Source organism: Monodon monoceros, unplaced genomic scaffold (assembly GCF_005190385.1).
Source record: "Monodon monoceros isolate NGI ecotype Baffin Bay Population unplaced genomic scaffold, NGI_Narwhal_1 Super_Scaffold_19, whole genome shotgun sequence".
NCBI lineage: Eukaryota > Metazoa > Chordata > Mammalia > Artiodactyla > Monodontidae > Monodon > Monodon monoceros.
Genome location: NW_021703775.1, coordinates 37,423,424 through 37,440,382, shown reverse-complemented (window position 1 = coordinate 37,440,382; position 16,959 = coordinate 37,423,424). Strand labels below are relative to the sequence as shown.

The window sequence follows — 16,959 nt, the reverse complement described above, 5'->3', positions numbered from 1 at the left end:
TGTGTGTGTGTGTGTGTGTGTGTGTGTGTGTGTGTGTGTGTGTGTGTACCACATCTTCTTTATCCATTCATCTGTTGATGGAACTTAGGTTGCTTACGTATCTTGGCTATTACAAATAATGCTGCTATGAACATTGGGGGGTGCATGTATCTTTTTAAATTAGTTTTTTGGTTTTTTTTTTTGGATATATACCCAGGAGTAGAATTGCTGGGTCATATGGTAGTTCTATTTTTAGTTTTTTGAGAAACCTCCATACTGTTTCCACAGTGGCAGCACGAATTTACATTCCCACTAACAATGTACAGGGGTTCCCTTTTCTCCACATCCTTGCCAACATTTGTTATTTATGTTCTTTTTGATGATATCCATTCTGATGGATGTGAGGTGATATCTCATTGTGGTCATGATTTTCATTTCCCTGATGATTAGATGTTGAACATCTTTTCATGTGCCTTTTGGCCATCTGTATTTCCTCTTTGGAAAAATGTCAATTCAGTTCCTCTGCCCATTTTTTAATCGGGTTGTTTGTTTTTTTTGATTGTATCTTTGTGTTATAGATGCTGTTTGTGTAAGAAACTTTTAACAAAAGAAACAGAAAGAAGAATTCCTTGCATTCCTGGAAAAATCAATGTGGATCAACATGGAAATATTATCTACATTCATATAAGGTGTAGTGAAAATAAAATACAGCCTTTTAAATGTGAATTAATAGTGTATTTATTAAAAGCAAAACTACTCTTAGAAGGAATAGGATAATATCTTTTCTGCAATGATCCAACTTTGATTTAGAAAGATGCTACTTTCAAAACAAAGTTGTTGTAAAAGCTTTATTTTATCTTGAAAGATATTCTGATCAGTGCCATTAAAATGATTTCTTTTCACTAACAGATTTTAGTTATCTATTATATAAGTGTTTTTGAGAAGATAACCAAATTTACTTTCAGATAAATTTTGGTGAGTGATGCAAATTGTCTTTAAAATTGGATTTTTTGTAATTTATTCTTCATACTTTGTCAGTATTCCATTAATGCATCGTCCTTTTTAATTCCCCTTTAAGTTCAAAACTGGTTCTCATCCTGAGTTGGGGAGTAGGGAGAGAGTGTTATAAATCGGTATAATGTCTCAGGATAACAAAAACTTTAAAATATATATGTATATTCTCTGACAGTATCCTACTGCTAGGAATTTATTCAGAGAGGTAATGTTGATTAGTGAAAGCACTTAATAAGGACATTTATTGCTCTATATAAGTAAGAAAAAGTAAAAAAAACACTCAAATGATTAAGTGAACTAAGATATATCCATAAAATAGTATATCTATATAAAACATCTAATCAATTCTTAATGTGCAGCCTTTGAGAATGTAAAAGGATATATACTCAAACAGAAAATTGTTAGTGGTAAATTAAATAAGAAAAAAACAGGTTATAAAACAGAACTAGAAACATGTTCACTAAAATGTTAACTGTGGTTTTACCTTTGAGTGATAGTATTATGGATGATTTTCGTTTGCTTTTTTTCCTATATTAAAAATGTACGGTACTTTTACTAAAGAAAAAACCCTACAAATGTTAGATTTCATATTTTAAACATTAAAACAGAAACCCAGAGAAACACATGACATTTGACCCTAGTGTTAATAATAGCACAGTCAACATTAAAATATTTCATTTTTCTCTCCATATAATAAAGGGAATATACATTAGTTATTATAAGCACTTGGGATTTTTTTTTAATACAGCAGGTTCTTATTCGTCATCAATTTTATACACATCAGTGTACATGTTAACCCCAATCGCCCAATTCGTCACACCACCATCCGCACCCTCCCTGCGGCTTTCTCCCCTTGGTGTGCCTATGTTTGTTCTCTACATCTGTGTCTCAACTTCTGCCCTGCAAACCGGTTCATCTGTACCATTTTTCTAGGTTCCACATACATGCGTTAATATACGATATTTGTTTTTCTCTTCCTGACTGACTTCACTCTGTATGACAGTTTCTAGATCCATCCATGTCTCAACAAATGACCCAATTTCGTTCCTTTTTATGGCTGAGTAATATTCCATTGTATATATGTACCACATCTTCTTTATCCATTCGTCTGTCGATGGGCATTTAGGTTGCTTCCATGACCTGGCTATTGTCAATAGTGCTGCAATGAACATTGGGGTGCATGTGTCTTTTTGAATTATGGTTTTCTCTGGGTATATGCCCAGTAGTGGGATTGCTGGATCATATGGTAATTCTATTTTTAGTTTTTAAAGGAACCTGCATACTGTTCTCCATAGTGGCTGTATCAATTTACATTCCCACCAACAGTGCAAGAGGGTTCCCTTTTCTCCACACCCTCTCCAGCATTTGTTGTTTGTAGATTTTCTGATGATGCTCATTCTAACATGTGTGAGGTGATACCTCATTGTAGTTTTGATTTGCATTTCTCTAATAATTAGTGATGTTGAGCATCACTAATTATTATGTTGAGCTTTTCATGTGCTTTTTGGCAATCTGTATGTCTTCTTTGGAGAAATGTCTATTTAGGTCTTCTGCCCATTTTTGGATTGGGTTGTTTGCTTTTTTAATATTGAGCTGCATGAGCTGTTTATATATTTTGGAGATTAATCCTTTGTCCGTTGATTCGTTTGCAAATATTTTCTCCCATTCTGAGGGTTGTCTTTTCGTCTTGTTTATGGTTTCCTTTGCTGTGCAAAAGCTTTGAGGTTTCATTAGGTCCCATTTGTTTATTTTTGTTTTTATTTCCATTACTCTAGGAGGTCAATCAAAAAAGATCTCGCTGTGATTTATGTCAAAGAGTGTTCTTCCTATGCTTTCCTCTAAGAATTTTATAGTGTCTGGTCTTACATTTAGGTCTTTAATCCATTTTGAGTTTATTTTTGTGTATGGTGTTAGGGAGTGTTCTAATTTCATTCTTTCACATGTAGCTGTCCAGTTTTCCCAGCACCACTTATTGAAGAGACTGTCTTTTCTCCATTGTATATCCTTGCCTCCTTTATCAAATTTTATACTTTTTTATCTTGAGACTTGATTTACCTTTTGAAAATTACTTCCATTTTGACAGCAATAACTATTAATATTACTATGTGAATAAATGGATATTAACTTCGACATTCAGTTTTGTTGTTTTATTCAAAGTATTTTCCTGCAAATCAGTTGTGGATGACATTTTTCAAAAATGTCTTTAACCTAAAACAGATGTAATTTCTAATAACATGATGGCATTTTGTTATTTATTGAACTAAGGACAAAACTAACAAAAGTTCAGAAAGATTGGGGACTTAGACAATAATAGGAACCTGTTACATATGACCATAGCAAATGGAGTTATAAGCCTTGCCTGTTTTTTTATAAGTTTATATCACATAACTTACAAATGTGTTATTACCAAGACCTGATTTTTCATTACTTTATTACTCAACTACTAGAAAATGCCTTGTGAAAATAATATAAAGAACTAATACATTAATGGAATGTTTAGAATCACCAATAATTAATAATTATTTTATAGTATGTACAATTAGAATAAAAGGTTCCATTTAGCAACATAATCCTAAGTTCCAACTGTTAGCCTGCTCAAACTATATTTAATTTATAACGCTTTATCTAGCATAGTAAAATAATTTGGCATTCAGTCTGTCACAACTTTTTCTGTTGTCCACAGGAAAAAAAAAGAATAAACAAACTCCCAAATGAAATGTTACCTACCATTCAGTGTAGTCCATTCCACAGCCATCTTTTGGGGAACGTTCTTGGAAATATGTCACAGATTTTAAGATATTTGTTTGAACTAAATTGTTTATATTGCTTGTGTGTAAAATAATATAACAACTGAAGCTTTTTTCCCCAGAGATAAGACTTGGGATGTTCATGAGTATTTGAATAGTCTTTCTGAAGAATTAAAATCTTGGAGAGATGTATATTGGCGCTTGTGGGGAACAGTCAACTGGCTAACTTGTTCAAGATGTTATCAGGTGAGTTTTGTCTTTTTTTAATATCCTGCTCTGCAAACATTGAGAGCAGGCTCTTTTGATATATGCTGTTTAATTAGGGTGTGTTTGTACAATATCTGACATCTTTTTAAGAAACTAGTGTCAAAACGATGGTGCTATTAAACATTGCTTGCATCTGACTTCATTTCTCATACTATGGTTCTTCCTCTATTTTATTTCCATTGCTGAAACAATCAATGACTTGATGAATTTTTATAAAACCAACAGGTTTTAAGTGATCAAATACATTTTTTTCAATGGAAAAAAGATAACAGAATTCTCACTGCCTTTCATTATTTCCAGCCAGACTGTTTCTCTGTTAGTCCATAAATTTCTTTAGAAATTCAGAAACACCCTTGCAGATAGGATACTAATGAGATGTGCCCTTCTTGTTAAAATAATTGTGTTACCAGAAAGGTTTTGTTCATTTTCTTCTAAATGAAGTCTATCATAAAAGCACAAGAAAGCTTGCTATTTGAAGGTACCTATAATAAATCCTTTTCTAGAATAAATAGATCTTTATTGGTCGCAGTCATTCCAAATTAGTCTTATGTATAAATCCAGAGTGTTCTACATAAAATTTTTTTGAATCCCTCAGGTCTCCCAGCCCCCAGTTCTTTTCCTCTCTCACTTGGGTAATTATTTTCAGTAGAAGGAAGGAAGAGCAGTGGACTCCCTATGTCCCCACAATTTTTAAAACCTTGGTTTATTGAAGTATAATTTACATACAGTAAAATTTATCCTTTTGTGAGGTTTGACAAACTCATACAGTCATGTAACTACCATCACAATCAAAGCATAGACCACTTCTGTCAGCCTAAAAAATTCCCTCATGCCCGTTTTTAGTCAATTCCTTCTTCCACCCCAGGCTCTGACAACCACTGTTCTGTTTACTGTCTCTATAGTATTGACTTTTCCAGAATGTCATATAAATAGAATCATACAGCTTTAGCTTTTTTTTTTTTTTTTTTGCGGTACGCGGGCCTCTCACTATTGTGGCCTCTCCTGTTGCGGAGCCCGGGCTCCGGACACGCAGGCTCAGTGGCCATGGCTCACAGGCCCAGCCGCTCCGTGGCATGTGGGATCTTCCCAGACCGGGGCACGAACCCGTGTCCCCTGCATCGGCAGGCGGACTCTCAACCACTGCGCCACCAGGGAAGCCCAGTTTTAGCTTTTTGAGTCTAGCTTCTTTTACTTAGGAAAATGGATTTGAAATTTATTCACATTTTTGTATCTATCAATTTGTTCCTTTTTAGCCTTAGGTAGTAGTCCATCATATGAATATATCCCAGTATGTTTATTCACTTACCAGCAAAGGACTGTAGGTGTTTCTAGTTTGGGGCCATTATGAAGAAAGCATCTATAAACATTCCCTTACAGGCTTTCATGTGAATATGTTTCTCTTGGGTAGTTACCTAGAAGTAGGATCACTGGATTGATGGTAAATGTAAGCTTAACATTTACCATGCCTAACAGTTTCCCAAAGTCCCTGAACCACTTTGCATTCCTTCCAGCTATGTATGGGAGTTCCAGTTACCCCACATCTTCACTAGCACTTGATATTGTCAGGTTGGTTTTTTGGTGTGTTGTTGTTTTTTTTTAACTTAATAGCTGTGTAGTGGTCCTCCCCACAATGGAGTGTCGCTTATAATCAAGGATATCAGGCTTCTAAAACCTGACTTGTTTAGCATGTCAGAATGCAGAAAATTTGAAGGATTTTTTTCTCTTCTTCATAGGAAATTAAGTCTTGATTTATAATATTTAATATTTTACTATGGAGAGTTCATAAACTCATAAAATAGTTTGTATGCAAAATACTTTGTATGAGTGTACACCTTATAGCTTTTATCAGATGCAGAAAATTTTAATTAAAATCTATTATTTGAAAATCATAATTGGAACTAACAACTAAGAATTCTGAATTATAGACTATCCTTTCTTGCTTTTGTGTTCAGGATCTTTTTATTTTCTTTAAATTATCTTACCAACTTATAAATGTATCTGAAACATGACTATTAATTTTACAATTAAACTTCGATAAGATTTTCACCAGTGATTCAAGGTTACTCCATAGTTGTCACTAATACTGATGCTAAGTATTTACCTTAAAAAATATGTCAAAGAATAAGTGAGGCAAATTTTTATTTAATTTTTTCCATTGGAAAACCTCTTATGTGATTGGCCAATTATAAAATTAGATGTACATCAAGATCAATTTAACTCATCTGAACTTAGTGTTTTTGATTTTGTTTTTTAATAGCTTTATTGAGGTATAATTACGTGCCATAAAAATCACTCACTTTAAGTGTACAATTTACTGATTTTTAATAAATTTACAGAGTTGTGCAACCATCACCACCATCCAACTTTAGTACATTTCCATCACCCCAGAAAGATCCCTCATGTCCATTTGCTGCCATTCCCCAACCCTGTCTCACTTTTAACACCAGGCAACCACAAATCTGCCTTGTGTCTCTAGAGATTTGCCTTTTCTGTGCATTTTATGTGATGGAACATACAGTATGTGGTCTTGAGTGAAGTATTTTTGAGATGTATAATTTCATTGTGGGAATAATACTTGATTTTACGTATTTCTTTTATTCAGGCTTTTCTGTGTATAGAGTTTTCACATTGTCAATATCACTCAGAAACAGTGATTTATCCTACTGCAGGAAGTTCGCTAAGTTCTGTTGGCACTGGAATCTATCCCTGCTGTAACCAAAAGGTTCTTCGGTTTGACCCCACTCAGCTTACAAAGGTAAATTTTGAATGTTGCCCTTTTGTAATTACAGCACTCACTAACACTTTGTATTTAAGTCTTTTCCTCTTTTATTGTTTTTAAAATGTAAATATACATTCATGTAGAAGAGACTTAAAGCAATGCATAGGTAAGTATGGTCTCTTCACACCACTCCCTCATTCTACATCTCTTCTTAGAGGTAACCACTGTTCACAGTTCCTTTCAGACCTTGTTTTATACATTTCAGGCACAAACTATATGTTGTTTTTCATTCTGGAAATAGGATCAGACTATTCATGTTATTCTTTAGTTTGCCTTTTTCACTCAATAATATAATTAGGTGATCATTCTGTGTAATATTAACTGCTGTGTAATACTCCAAGCTGTGCGTATTTCACAATTTATTTAACCAGTCTCCTATTGATGAACATTTAGGTTGTTTCCAGATTAATAATATTACAGTGTTGCAGTGAACATCCTTGCACATATATCTTGGTGCAATATATGAGTATTGCTCTAGGTTAGAGTCCTTGATCACTCACATTCTTGAAAATGTTATGTAATTAAGTTTCGTGAATGGACGAAAGGAACCTTCAGGTCTTCATCATCATCATCCATACAGTAAATATTTATGAAGTGCCAAAGTTGTGTCGCAGACTGTGCAAGGCAGAGAGTAGTGTGTAAAACTGGGTAGTTTCTGCCTCCATGGAGCTTACAGTTCGGGCAATAGTGTCAAAAGGGGGGGAAAAGCAGGCAAAGGAATGTTTGAAGAATTTCTGTAATAGGCTGGTTTGATCTGGACCTTGAAATCAGGGAAAGCCTCCCTCCGTAAGGAGTTGGCACAGAGATATGAAGGGTGGGTAGGAGTATGTGAGGCAAAGAGGAAGGGAAAGAGCCCTTTGGTCAGAACAGCAAGGCCAAAAGGAACACAGTGGGTAAATGAGACTGAAAGAAACTGTGCCTGTTGTAAAAAAACATGCATGGCTGAAGACGGGGCTGGAGAGGTCAGCAGGTGTCAGCCATGCAGGGGCGGGACCTCCTAGGCTGTGCTTTAGTTTCTTCTTTATTTCAGATTTTGAAAATATCAATTGTGTGTGGAGAACGGCTTAGGGAATAGTCAGTGGAGTCAGGTACAAGGGGAACTATCAGAGTAGTCTTAGGGAGATGACAGTGACTTGGACTAGGGCAGTGGAGACAAAGAGAAATGGATGAATTCAGTATTTAGGAAGTAAAACTGAATTGACCTATTGGATTATTTCACAGAGGGGATTGGAGGAGTCAAGGATGACTCAGTTTCTTGCTTCTGCTACTGGATAGATGGTGGTGCTATCCACTGAGGAGGAAAACAACAGAGGAATCAGGTCTGGAGAGGAGCTCATGAGTTCTGTTTTGGACATTTTGAGTTTGAGGTACTTTATGAGATAACCAGGCAAAGAGTGTTAGATACGTGGGTTTTGGTGCTTACAGAGTGGCTAGGCTATAGGTAATAATTTCTAAGTCTTGCAAATAAGTGATAATTGAAGCCAGCAGGTATAGGTGAGCATAAGAGCAGAGGGTTTACAACAGAGCCTAGAGAAACTCCAACATTTATTGGTTGGATAGAGAAGCATGATCCTGCAAAGGAGAATGATCAGGAGGGGACAGAGTAAACCAAGAATGTTGTCATGAAAGTCAAGGGAGCAGTATTTGAAGATGGAGAGAGTGTCCACGATGCCAATTATTGCTAAGAGGTCAAATAAAATAATGAAAAGAAATGTGTCTTTTGTGACCTGGAATTCTTAAGTGTGAAGAACTGTTTTGATGGAGTGCTAGATTCAGAAGCCAGATTAGTATGGGTTGAGGAGTGAGTAGAAGAAAAACAAATGGAAACAGTGTGATTAACAACTCTTTTGGGAAATTTGAGAAAGGGAGAAGATGGATAAGTAATTAGGTTATGGATATTTATTGTTTCTGTCTTTTAAAAAAAATTTTTAATGGAGTATAGTTGATTTACAATGTTGTGTTAGTTTCAGGTGTATAGCAAAGTGAATCAGTTATGCATATACATGTATCTGCTCTTTCTTAGATTCTTTTCTCATATAGGTCATTACAGAGTTTTGTTTTTTTAATATTTATTTATTTGGCTGTGCTGGGTCTTAGCACACAGGATCTTCGTTGCCGCATGTGGGATCTTTTAGTTGTGGCATGCAGGATCTTTGTTGCAGCATGCAAGGTCTAGCTCCCTGACCAGGGATAGAACACAGGCCCCCTGCATTGGGAGCACAGGATCTTAACCACTGGACCACCAGGAAAGTCCCATTACAGAGTATTGAGTAGAGTTCCCTGTGCTATACAGTAGGTCCTTATTAGTTATCTATTTTATATATAGTAGTGTGTATATGTCAGTCCCAATATCCGTTTTCTACATCTGTGACTCTATTTCTATTTTGTAAATAAGTTCATTTATACCATTTTTTTAGATTCAACTTATAAGCAATATCATATGATATTTGTCTTTCTCTGTCTGACTTACTTCACTCAGTGTGACAATCTCTAGGTCCATCTATGTTGCTGCAAATGGCATTATCTTCTTTTTTATGGCTGAGTAATATTCCACATCTTCTTTATCCATTCGTCTTTTGATGGACATTTAGGTTGCTTCCATGTCTTGGCTATTGTAAATAGTGCTGCAATGAACATTGGGGTGCATGTAATCTTTTCGAATTATGCTTTTCTCTGGGTATATGCCCACAAGTGGGATTGCTGGGTCATATGGTAGTTCTATATTTAGTTTTTTAAGGAACCTCCATACTGCTCTCCATAATGGTTGTACCAATTTACATTGCCACCAACAGTGTAGGAGGGTTCCCTTTTCTCCACACCCTCTCCAGCATTTATTGTGTGTAGATTTTTTGAGGATGGGCATTCTGACGCGTGTGAGGTAATACCTCATTGTAGTTTTGATTTGTGTTTCTCTAATAATTAGTGATGTTGAGCATCTTTTCATGTGCTTTTTGGCCATCTGTATGTCTTTTTTGGAGAAAGGTCTATTTAGATCTTCCACCCATTTTTTTCTTTTTTTTAAAAATATTTTTATTTTTTCCATTCTTTTTCAAATTATTTTCCCATTTAAGGTTATTACAGAATATTGAGCACAGTTCCCTGTGCTATACAGTAGGTTCTTGTTGGTTGTCTATTTTATTTTTACTTTCTTCCTTTTTTTTTAATTGAAGTATAGTTGATTTACAATGTTGTACCAATCTCTGCTCTACAGCAAAGTGGCTCAGTTATACACATATATACATTCTTTCTTTGTATTCTTTTCCATTATGGTTTGTCACAGGATATTGAATATAGTTCCCTGTGCTATACATTAGGACCTTGTTGTTGATTATCTATTTTAAATACAGCAGTGTGTACACTTCTGCCCATTTTTTGGTTGGGTTGTTTGCTTTTTTTGATATTGAGCTGCACGAGCTGTTTGTATATTTGGGAGATTAGTCCCTTGTCGGTCTCGTCATTTGCAAATATCTTCTCCCATTCTGGGGGTTGTCTTTTTGTTTTGTTTATGGCTTCCTTTGCTGTGCAAAGGCTTTGAAGTTTCATTAGGTCCCATTTGTTTATTTTTGTTTTTATTTTCATTACTCTAGGAGGTAGATCAAAAAAGATATTGCTGCTATTTATGTTAGGGAGTGTTCTGCTTATGTTTTCCTCTAAGAGTTTTATAGTATCCGGCCTTCCATGTAGGTTTTTAATCCATTTTGAGTGTATTTTTGTGTATGGTGTTAGAGAATGTCCTAACTTCATTCTTTCACATGTAGCTGTCCAGTTTTCCCAGCACCACTTACTGAAGAGACTGTAGGAGAGACATTTTTAAAAGTCAGTAAGAAGGATCCAGTTGAGGAGGAGAGATTGATAGTACACGGTTTATGAGGAGGCAGGATAAGGTGCAATTTTAAGCACATATGGCAGTATTCGTTTAGAGAGGAGGAAGGGCAGCCCCTCTATTATAACAGGAGAGAAGAGTAGGATGGTTGCAGATAATAGTAAAATTGTGTTTTTGTCATTTGGATGATAAGTTGTTCTAACCTATTATCTTTTCTGTTCTCTGTAAAGTAGAAGGTAAAGTCATCTGCTAAGAATGAGGGGGAAGGGACTTCCCTGGTGGTCCAGTGGTAAAGAATCCACCTTACAATGCAGGGGAGGTGGGTTGGATCCCTGGTCAGGGAACTAAGAACCCACATGCTGCAGGGCAGCTAAGCCCACGTGCCACAACTACTGAGCTCACGCACCTCAACTAGAGCCTGCGTGCCGCAAACTACAGAGCCCACGTGCCCTGGAGCCCGCCCACCACAACTAGAGAGAGAAAACTCACACGCCATAACTAGAGAGAAGCCTGCGCACCACAGCGAAGATCCCAAGTGCAGCAACTAAGACCCGAGGCAGCCAAAAAATACAAATACAAATAAATAAATAAATAATAAATAAATCTAAAAAAATAAAAGAATTCTTTATTAAAAAAAAAAGAATGAGGGGGAAGAGAGAAGGATCCAAAGTTTGAAAGAAGTACCAAAGGTTTGAAATAGTCTTTTTGGAAACCAGGAGAGTGAATTTTCCAAAGAAATCTTGTAGGTTATTAGGCAGTTTGAAAGCCCTTTGGAGATTGGTGATCATGAATTTACAGTGAAATCCAACATGCCTTTTTATATCACTCTCTCCAGCAGTCCTTAGCTGCTTGAGTGCAGGCATAGAGAAAGTAGGTATTTGAGCTCATCTCGATGAGTATAATGAAATTTAGGGGCAAGGAATTTGGAGTATTAGCCATAGATGTTATTAAAATGATGGATCATGAAATTTAAGCTGGATTAAGAAATTTGTTATATTTACGATCAATTAGCAGTCAGATTATTGATTTTGATTAGTCAGAAATTTTATTGGTGAAGTAATAAATAGGTTACCCTTATAATGTTCATGTTCATGTTTAAAGTTTTAGATAATGCTTTTCACACAAAGCTATTTAAATGGGGCATGAGACTTTAAGCAAAATGGGGTTCACTTTGATAGGCCCAAGATAATTGCATTAATTCATGATTATTGTTATGTTTTTGAAGTAACATGATTTAGTCATTGCATTTCTTTATGGTCAAGCTTCTCTTTTAACTGTCACATTTATATCACTTTGAACAATATTTCTAAGAGTTGTATCTCTTTGGCTTTTTGTTGTCTATTTACTGGTTGTACTGACTACTGATATTCCATTCATTGTGAGAGGATTCAGGAATAGATAGCAGCTAAATTGTATATTAAGTCTGGTGTGCAACATCATGGAAATTGATTAAAGTGATTTCTTAGACTAAGTGAAATATGAATAGCTCATTTGGTGAGTTATATTTCCGGTAATGGCAGACTAAGTAATTCAGACTAATCCTCCCATCAAAAGGTAACTAAAAAAAGAAGTATGAAATATAACTGTAAAGATTATATTAAAAGCATCAAAGAGCTAATGGGGAATTAGTGTTAAGATATAAGAGATGATGGGAACCCAAAGAAGTGAGCCAGCACTTAGGGCCATTTTTGTCCTGGAGGTGATGACCAAACTGAAAGAGACAGCTGAGAGTCTGGGCTGAGCTTTTGGTGCCTATCAGGTCCAGTAGTTAGGATGCCAAGAATGGGGACATCAATGAATAACATCCCCAGCCCTACACTTTGTATTGGTATCCCAAAGAAAATAAGAGGAAATGAGAGGCAAACCTTCCCTTGATTGAATAGCAACCTGGTTTTGATTTATTTGGGTAGCCTAAGAAATTCAGGCCCTGAACTTGGGTTAAGGTAATCCTGGATTGCCGTGGTCCCCAGACATCTGGCAAAAGCAGTAAACATCCTCTTTAAAGAAAGAGAACATTATTGTATACCTCAAATTATTTCTACAAAAAATTTTTTAAACAAAATATTCAGCATACAAAGATAACCTGACATAGATGAAAATAAGTTACCAAGAATGGGAACAGCAGAACTTAGACAACAAAAATAAATGACAGAGAACTCACATATTGGAATTATTGACACATAATAAGATTACTAGTTTAAGTTGATAGAAGCCAAGTTCAGAAATTTTTGACAGGGAATTATAAACTATAAAAAGTGACAAAGAGGGACTTCCCTGGTCAGTAGCTAAGACTCCACGCTCCCAATGCAGGGGGCCTGGGTTTGATCCCTGGTCAGGGAACTAGATCCCACATGCCACAACTAAGAGTTCACATGCATGCAACTAAAGATCGCGCATGCAGCAACTGAAAAGATTCCACATGCCACAACTAAGACCCAGCGCAGCCAAATAAATAAATAAATAAATATTTTTTTAAGTGACAGAGTTTAAATAAAAACAAATAGAAATGCTACTACTGAAAAACGTAATAAATTTAAGATCAGTGGCAAATTTAACAGCAACTTAGTTATAGCTGAAAAATTAGTAAAATGAAAGATAAAAGTCAGAAGAAACTATCCAGAATGAAGCACAGACAGATAAAATTATGAGAAATATAAAAGAAAGAGACCTAGAGAGTACATGTCTAATATTTTTTAACTGTAAAGTAAACATAACATAAATTTGCCATCTTTTTTTTTTTTTTTTTTTGGTTGCATTGGGCCTCCGTTGCTGTGCACGGGCTTTCTCTAGTTGCAGTGAGCGGGGGCTACTCTTTGTTGTGGTACATGGGTTTCTCAATGCAGTGGCTTCTCTTGTTGCAGAGCATGGGCTCTAGGCTCGTGGGCTTCAGTAGTTGTGGCACATGGGCTCAGTAGTTGTGGCTCACGGGCTCTAGAGCACAGGCTCAGGAGTTGTGGCGCACGTGCTTAGTTGCTCCATGGCATGTGGGATCTTCCCGGAGCAGGGCTCGAACCCATGTCCCCTGCACTGGCAAGCGGATTCTTAACCACTGCACCACCAGGGAAGTCCCCATCATCACTTTTTAAGCATACAGTTCAGTAATGTTAAGTATATTCCTGTTATGCAGCCCATCTCCAGAACTCTTTCCTCTTGCAAAGCTGAAACTCTCTACCTAATGAACAATTCCCATTGCCTCCTGGCAACCACCACTCTACTTTGTCTCTATGAGTTTGACTACCTCTATTGTGGAATCATACAGCATTTGTGTTTTTGTGTGAGAAGGTCTAAGTTTTTAATGGGGTTTCCCCTTAGAAGAGAAAAAGAATGGATCAGAGGCAAAATTTGAAGAGATAATGGCTAAGATATTTCAGAATTATTGAGAGATATTAATTTATAGATTCAAGAATTTCATTGACTCCCAATAAGAAACCCTGTAATATACAACATGATAAATGTAACTGTTATATATAAATGTTAAGAGAGTGAATCCTAAGAGTTCTTGTCCCAAGAGAAAAAAATCTTCTATTTCTTTAATTCTGTACCTATATGAGATGATGGATGTTCACTAAGCTTATTGCGATAATAACTTAATAATGTATGTAAATCAAATCATTATGCTTTATTCCTTAAACTTCTGCAGTGCTGTAGGTCAATTATATCTCAATAAACTGGAAGAAAAAAATTTTTTTAGTTTAAAAAAAGAATGTCTTTCAGGAAAAAAAAATCATACCCATACCTATCATAATGAAACTGCAGAAAACAAAAAGAGCATTTTTAAAGCAACCAGAGGGAAAAAGTATAGAATCTCTTCAAAAAATCAATAATTAGAGTTCACATCTCAGCAATAGCAATGGAAGCCAAGGTATAGTCCACTAGGTCTTTTTTGTTTGTTTTGTTTTGTTTTTATAAATTTATTTATTTATTTGTTTGTTTTTGGCTGTGTTGGGTCTTCGTTGCTACGCATGGGCTTCCTCTAGTTGTGGCGGGCGGGTGCTACTCTGTTGTGGTGCGCAGTCTTCCCATTGTGGTGGCTTCTCTTGTTGCGGAGCATGGGCTCTAGGCGCGTGGGCTCAGTAGTTGTGGCTCGCGGACTGTAGAGTGCCGGTTCGGTAGTTGCTCCATGGCATGTGGAATCTTCCCGGACCAGGACTCGAACCCGTGTCCCCTGCATTGGCAGGCAGATTCTTAACCACTGCGCCACCAGGGAAGTCCCTCTACTAGGTCTGCAGTGTGACAAAAGAAATAGTTAATAATCTAGAAAATCTGTGCCTTCCTTAAATATCCTTTGAGAATGAAAGCAAAATAAAGATTTTTTAGGCAAAGAAAAATTGAAAGAATTTGCAGCTATCAAACTGCTTTAAAAAGGAAATACTGGGACTTCCCTGGAGGTCCAGTGGTTAAGACTACATGCTCCCAATGCAGGGGGCCTGGGTTCGATCCTTGGTCAGGGAACTAGATCCCACATACCGCAACTAAGAGCCCACGTGTCACAACTAAAGATATCCCACATGCTGCAACAAAGATCCCACGTGATGCAGCTAAGACCTGGTGCAGCCAAATAAATAAAAATAAATAAATAAATAAATTTTTTTTTTAAAAAAGGAAATACTAATGGATGTTCTCAAGATACAGGAAGGAATGAAGACCAAAGAAATAAATTAATATATTGGTAAATCTAAATGAACATTGGCTGTATGAAGCAATAATGGTAAAACAATAGTGGTAATGCTTTATGTTTGTGTTTTTAATAAATGTATAATTACATTAATCATATAGACAATTTTAAAATAATTGATATATACTATACATTTTAGTGTATAATATTAAAACCCATAATGATAGCCTATAAGTTGGGAGAGTGATGAAATGGAGTTTAAAAGGTCTTACATTAGGGAGTGTATTAACAAATTAGACTTTGATAAGTCGAGGATACATGTTATAAGTTCTAGGGTAACCACTAAAAGCATAGAAGGGTGTATAACTTCTGAATTAATGTGTGTGAAGGGAATGAGTGGAATGATAAAAAAGCAGAAACAAAACTTGAAATTCTTACTAATGGAAATAAAAGGGACATGATGTAATCTAATGAAGGATACATAATATAAGACTTACAGCAAATATTACACTTGATAGTGAAATGTAGAAAAATTTTCCTTTGAAATTGGGAGCATGATAAGGATGCTCATTGTCAACATACTTCTATTCAAATTGATCTGGAGGTCCTGAACAGTATATTAACACAAGAAAAAGAAATATTAAAAGGTTATAGAGATTGAATGGAGCTCTCATAATTTGCAGATGATAATTGTGAATGTAGAAAACCCTGAAGAATCTACAGACAAATCATTAGAATTAGTAAGAATTTAAGATTGATCTATTAAAAATCATTTACAAAAACCAATTGTATTTCTATAAACCAATGAGATTAGAAAATGAAATTTGTAAAAAGAAACCACTTACAGTAGCCTCAAAAATAAGTACCTAGGAATAAATCTAATAAAATAAAACATAAGAACTCTATATAGAAAACATAAAACATTATTCAGAGAAAATGAAACTAAAAAATGGATTTTTATACCATGTTCATGGATTCAGACTCAATATTGTAAAGATATAAATGTTCACCAAACTGACCTATATAGATCCATGCGATCTCAGTAAAAATCCTAACAGGTTTTTATCAGGAACTTTTCTAAGCTGATCCTGAAATATTTATGGAAATACAAAGGGCCAAGAATAGCTAAGATACTCTCAGAGAACACAAAGGTAGAAGTACTTTCTCTGCTCAGTATCAAAATTTATTTTAAGTCTTAGGTAATTAAGACAGAGTGATACTGATAAAGATTAAACAGATGGACCAGTAGCAGAGAATGAAGTACATTTAACCCTTGAACAACACTGGTTTGAACTGTGTAGGTCCACTTATACATGAATTTAAAAAAATAAAGACGTACAGTACCACATAATTTGCGGTTAGTTGAATCTGTGGATTTTGGTATATACGGGGACTCCTAGAACCGATCCCCCACAGATACCAAGGAATGTCTGTACTCAAAGCTACTTAGATACTTTGAGTACTTTGTACTCAAAGCTACTTAGCTACTGTGACAGAGGTGACGTTACAGAGCAGTGGGCAAAGGATAGACTTTCCAATAAGAGGTACCGGGACATTGGGATATCAAAATGGGGAAAAAATAGCCCAAACTTTTCCCCCCAAAAAGCCTATATGTGAAACAAAAGCTAATAAAGCTGGGAATTCCCTGGCAGTCCAGTGGTTAGGACTTTGTGCTCTTACTGCCGAGGGAGCGGGTTCGATCCCTAGTCAGGGAGCTAAGATCCCGCAAGCCGTG

General features: G+C 35.8%; 1 protein-coding gene across 1 annotated transcript in view; it reads left to right on the top strand.

The window, feature by feature from the left end:
* KIAA1841 (KIAA1841 ortholog) overlaps positions 1-16,959 on the top strand; it is a 66,666-nt gene that overhangs the window by 24,268 nt on the left and 25,439 nt on the right. The window contains exons 9-11 of the mRNA XM_029231405.1: positions 558-668; positions 3,863-3,986; positions 6,610-6,762. Coding sequence (XP_029087238.1) covers positions 558-668; positions 3,863-3,986; positions 6,610-6,762 — 388 coding nt within the window. The remainder of the gene's footprint in view (positions 1-557; positions 669-3,862; positions 3,987-6,609; positions 6,763-16,959) is intronic.